At 41.7% G+C, this 6,007-nt stretch overlaps 1 protein-coding gene across 1 annotated transcript in view; it reads left to right on the top strand.

The window, feature by feature from the left end:
- Positions 1–3,433: 3,433 nt before the first annotated feature.
- The window catches only part of LOC134439924 (organic cation/carnitine transporter 2-like), a 30,411-nt gene continuing 27,837 nt past the window's right edge, over positions 3,434–6,007 (top strand). The window contains exon 1 of the mRNA XM_063189850.1: positions 3,434–3,793. Coding sequence (XP_063045920.1) covers positions 3,434–3,793 — 360 coding nt within the window. The remainder of the gene's footprint in view (positions 3,794–6,007) is intronic.

Below are 6,007 nucleotides of genomic sequence, written 5' to 3'. Positions count from 1 at the left end.
ATGACTAGGCTATGCGATGCACTTGTGATAGGTGACCGGGCTTTCAAACAATTTAGATTTTCTTGCAATTGCGACTGTGTATCTCAAGATGCATACGATCAGGACCCCTGCCTTGTCTCCCCGCCCGCGCACAAAAGCACGCACACACAGACAGGCATAGGCCTACTGCTTCCCGAATGTGATTAGGCTACACTCTGATGGCCAAAGAGTTTGTGCTGTGATCGGCGAGAGAAGTAGGTTAAGCGCCAAAGCAGCTGGTGCCATTGCTGGCTATTGATACAGGGAGAGTGTGAAAGCCACCTTTAGTTTGCATTTGACGTTGGCCATATTTAAGACGCACTAAAAGGTGCCGCTAAACGGTGGTCAAATCAGCAGCAAGAGGCAAAAGGAACAAATCGCCACCACTACAAAAGTCCAAAACAACAGCCATTTCACACCGCGGCAAGTTATGATAGACAAGCCACGCACACCATCGGCTGTGCTATAGATTCACCCCATAGCCAACTCCGAGGCTAAGATAGACTTCACCAGCAATAGGCAAGACCTAGCCTACCAATGTGCTACTACGAATCCAATCTCCACCGCAAGAAACAAAAGTCACTTCTTACCTGACACGATGCACAATTTTGGTGACATTCCCTTCTTCCGTCGCACTTTAAATTCACCTAATTCCTTACTTAGTTGGTCCGTTTTTGATCACCAAAGTGATGAGAAGAATTCTCTTCACAACAAGTTAGCTCCTCCAATGGGTTTAAGACCGTGTTGATGCATGCCCAAGCCAACATATCGCTGTTAATACCACTTTTATTAATACCTTGACACCACAAGCTAAACAAAACAAACGTCTCTCTCGGCGGTGCTATGCGACCATTGAACACAGATGTAAAGCACACGGCGGTGCCATTATATAAAATCATGACTTACCAGAGGCTGTGACCACCAGTTGACTACAACACAACACCTCTCCAAAATTCCTCTGGAAATGCCCATCCAATTCGTTGTCAAAACTTCCCAAACTGTTTAGCCCATAGGCCTATAGTTCACCTCAGCTAGTTTGATATTTGCTCACAGTCATTTTCTATGATGCTCAATAGCTGTGTAGATCGGACTAGATGTGATTCGATTAGTCTGATTGGAATGAAGTGTATACATTACATTGACCTCGAACGTTCGAATACCTGCCACGCGCAGTTACCAGGGACAGTGGTTAGCAACAGACCGGGCTATATGGTTGAAACTGCGATAAACATGAAAGTATCGCTTGCTTTATTTATCATCTTAGTCTTTCTGAAAGTGCAGCGGGAAGCGACACTGCTGTACTTAATCTTAATGTTCCTCCGTAGCACTAGCAATCCTACAGTGAAAGAGAGTCAGCGCGGGCAATCTACAGTAGCTGCACCTGATAGTTCTACAGATACACGCTTCAGTGCTAAAGTATGCACCCGGGACCTTGCATAGCAAAGCGATGTGTTTCAGAGCATTTCTTTATTATTATTTAAAATAATATATGAAAATAAAATAAAATAAATTAGTTTTTTTTCCCATGGCCCTCCCCCTAACTCCGATTTTTTTTGCCATGGCCCTCCCCTCCACCTCATTTTTTTCATCATGGCCCCCCCCCCCCCCCCCCCCACCCCCCCCCCCCCCGCCCCCCCCTACGCACCAGCCCTCCCCCCCCGGTAAATTACGAACAGTCCCTTAGATCAGAGTCTTGTTGTTACACAGGTATATTTGATTTACCCCACTGTACCCTGTACTTAACTTTACTCGGTCTACAAGCAGATACAGGGCGGATGAGAATTCCGGTGCATATCACAAAAGCTGCCGGCCGTGCAAAAATGCCAACGCAAATGCCAACGCATGCATATCGTAAATCAACCACGAGACTGAAACCGTAAATCAACCACGAAACACGGGCAATAACGTGAATTCACCACGCCCTTGTACATTCTGCCTAGAATTTCCCCCAGAATTTCCACCAGAATTTCCCACATTTTGTTCGTGAAGACTTTACGACAGACGCGAGATACGGTTGTACATTGTATGTATTGGGTAGGGGGTCCTTTTAGATGACTTTGTCCTGGGCCCCATGAAAGCTATACCAATGGCCCTGCTGACTGTGACTCTGATGTACAGTATGCTGCCTATGCATGGTGTGAAAAACAAGGCCCAAAATTTGAGTATGCCAGCTTGTGAATGTTAAGTCATTCTGTAACACTATTCCCAAGATGAACCTCTGCAACTGCAGCATTTTCTCGTGATCACTGAGGCCATATGGTAATCCTGGTAATCTGTAATAAAGACTCTTTATTTCTCAACTCTTTGTTTAAGATGGCCATTTTGTGGCAGCCCAATGGTGCTGCCCACACAGAGGGTGCTCGACACTTAATAAGTAACACCTCAAGGTAAACTTTGGTGTAGCTCTTTGTATTTACTCTATCTCTCAACTCCTTGTCTGTTTAAGATGGTAATTTGCTAATTGCCCCATGGCTCTGCCCACACAGTGGGTGCTCAACACTTCACTTCCCAAAGACCCAAGATAAACTGGCCTACATTCAGTCCCAGGACGTTGGACAATAGAACAAATTGTCATTTGATTCCTGGAGTTTGAGTTAACCAGCAACACAGAGAGATCGAAAGCCAATCAAGTCAACAACCATAGATCAATGTTGGGGACCATTGACAGGAATTGACAAAATTAGGCTAATTGTTGTTTTTTTTTCTTCAAAGTGGAGGTATTGCATAGTAGTTCCTGCTCAACACATTACACATTGCACGTACAATGCAGCAGTTGTTTAAGTACATGTTATTGATTACAGTGCCAGATTACAGGAGATATGGGTGGCATTTGAACCTACAACCTTCTGGTCCAAAAGAGACCTTGCCCATCTGCTCCCTCAAATCATGTATGAACTTTATAAATATCACTACAATTAAGAATACAAATATATGACGGTTGATAGTCTTCTCCTCCAATGGATTATATGTTGATTGGTCTGAAATTCTTATAGTAACATTGCATGATGAAGGATTATGAGAAAACATGTTTAGGGGAGTTGCTGATGTCATAGAAAGTCCCTCATGTTATCATGTCTCTTTGTAGATTTGCAAATGGAATGAGAACTTAAGAATGGAATAAGATTATGGAGGTACACAATCCCCTCCCACAGAACCATGTATTGATCCTGTCAACATGGATACTATCTGACGTTTGGTGGGTCAGTTGTCACAAAAGTTTAGGACTTAACCCTCAGGTTCAAAAGGTCAGCCTTAAGTGCTCACAGTAAAATCTTAGTCCTGGTGATACCAACCCAACTTCAACTCCACCCCTTCTTTCTGCCCACTGCCAGCTAATTTCCAGTTTACACTTTCTGAGGATACTCCAGATGTGCTGGTTGTACTGACTTATTACCTCTTTCATTGATATACCAAGATGAAGTATTATGAGGAAGCCATTAATTTTTTGGGAGAATGGGGTAATTTTCAAATAATGGTTTTCATAGTTTTGAGTCTAAGTTACATTCCCATTGGATTTATGTCCCTAGCAATGGTCTTCCTGGGAGACACTCCTCCTCATCACTGCAGAGTTCCATCCCTGAACAGCAGCTATGGAGGACTGGGCTACAATCTGTCCATCCCGACTGAGGAGCTGAAAGGGGAGACCATCCTGAGTCGCTGCAGACGCTACACTGAACAGGAAAACTCTGGCTCTGTCTACAGCAATGACACAGAGGGCTGTGTGGATGGCTGGGTGTTCAGCAAGGACAGATATGAGTCCACTATTGTCACAGAGGTGAGTCTACGTTTGAGCAGTGTTATGCACATGACATCTGGACTAAAAATGGCAATAAATGAACTAGTTTATTTTTTATTCTTTCCTATTCATCTAGGTCTTGCATTTTGAGTTGCCAGTATTTTTTTCAATTGCATGTTACTTTATTCTCCCATGGTCCAGTTGACATTTACATGCAATTGCCTAATTATCTCAAGATGAAATCATCATCTAATAAAAAATAATGATAATGCATTTTATTTTTAAGTACCTTTTAAAGCACACAGGGACACTATACAAAGAGAAACAATCATAAAAACAAGACACATTAAAAGATATGATGTCATAATGAATACGCTAACTGAAACCGCTGAGTTTTTAGTCTGGATAAGATAGGAACAGAGCAACTTAATGCAAAGATTGCAAAGATCAATGTGAAATGCATGATGAAATGCATGATCAATATGGCTAATGTCATAATGCTCTGCTCCAGCCTAGCCAGACTCTGACAGGAAAATGATGCGGAACCAAGCCTTTATCACATCAGTATAAAGGGGGATTTAGTATACTGTATACTGCAAAAAAACATGATTAGCTCTAGAGGTAACAGAACTAACATTAATCATAATCAAAAATCATCAATAAAAAATAAATACATTCTTGGACTCTGGGCACAGCCTCTATCGCTATCTCCTGCCTAGGTTAAGAGGACCCAGAGCTAGACACTGGACCCTCCCGGTGTAAGTCTTGTTATTGCATGCCAGTCTTGTTATTGCATGTGTATGTAAACAGCTGCATGTAGAGTAGAGTAGAGTAGAGTAGAGTAGAGTACAGTAGAGTAGAGAAATTTTATTGATCCCCAGGGGGAAATTCAGGTGTCAAGTAGCTACATAAATAAACACAGACACAGACACACACAGACAGACACACAGGCACACACACAGGCGCACACACACACACACACGGCAAGAGGTTTCCCGTGTGAGGCATGTAATATTAACAACTTTAGGTACGCTGCAAAGCATTGCGATGCATGCATTACTCACATCTTAACTCATTTAGATAAACTGGATAAATGGTCATCTACAGACAGTCTCTAACACCATTTCCTTATCATCATGAACTGAAGACTGCACATGTAATGTTTGCCAACAAGCAGAGTGTGGCTGCAGGTATGGGGTGGATTATACAGACATATACAGTGTATAGTCCTACCCAGAGGCGGACTTTCCATTAGGCAAACCTAGGCATTTGCCTAGGGCCCCAACCAAATCTGTTCTCCCAACTGTCACACCAGTCACGGTAAAAACACAACATACAAGCTTGATCATAATTTGTGACAAAGTAATTGAAGATATAAATGAGACAATACACTGAAATAGCATCGAAACGCTGAGCTTTAGGTCTATATAATGACTTTTGAAGGGCCCTTGTTTTTATTTCGCCTGGGGCCCCACAATGGCTAGATCCGCCCCTGGTCCTACCTTATGCAATATAAATTTGGCAAATAACAGAGTTATTGGCTCATATCGGCATATCGTGATAAATTATTGCAGTGGAATTTTGGGCAAAAAAAATGTATAGTGTAAATGAATCCATTGAAAGAAATATTGTTTACTTCAATGCCAACTTGAATGTTGTTTAGTTTAATCTATTTTATTAACTGCCGTGAAGTACCACTTTAGTGTGACTTATCTACCTGCAAAGATGTACTTGACCACTTACATAATGCACCTGAATGATTCAAGAATGTATTTTATTATTATTATTATTATTATTATTATTATTATTATTATTATTATTATTAAAAAAGGGAGATGTAACATACTGGCCTCTGAGGCTACTGTAGATGTGTGGCTACATCAGCACGCACCTCTGTGTATTTTAGGCAGACGAAATAGGACTAAGGTCCAAAGAGTTCATTTTAAGTGTTTCATTTGCATTTCCATATACAGTATTATTACAGAATCTCCACAAGATTTTTTTTTGTAGATGACAGAATCAAGCTGTATCTGGTGAACAAAAACCCATTTTCCAACAGTTGGCCAGATGTAGAACAGTGTGCATGAGGGAGGTGAATGCGTGTCCAAGTCAACAATCGAGAACAAGATCAAGAACAATCAAGAACGCTTCACCATTGTAAATTCAGAGGGTTTACCACAACATGTAAACAATTATTGAGCATCAAAAATAGCTATGCTAGATTCAGCTTTGCCAAACAAAGTGCGCTGCACT

This window comes from Engraulis encrasicolus, chromosome 23 (genome assembly GCF_034702125.1).
Source record: "Engraulis encrasicolus isolate BLACKSEA-1 chromosome 23, IST_EnEncr_1.0, whole genome shotgun sequence".
In the NCBI taxonomy this organism is placed as follows: Eukaryota; Metazoa; Chordata; class Actinopteri; order Clupeiformes; family Engraulidae; genus Engraulis; species Engraulis encrasicolus.
This window is presented reverse-complemented; position numbering and strand designations above follow the sequence as displayed.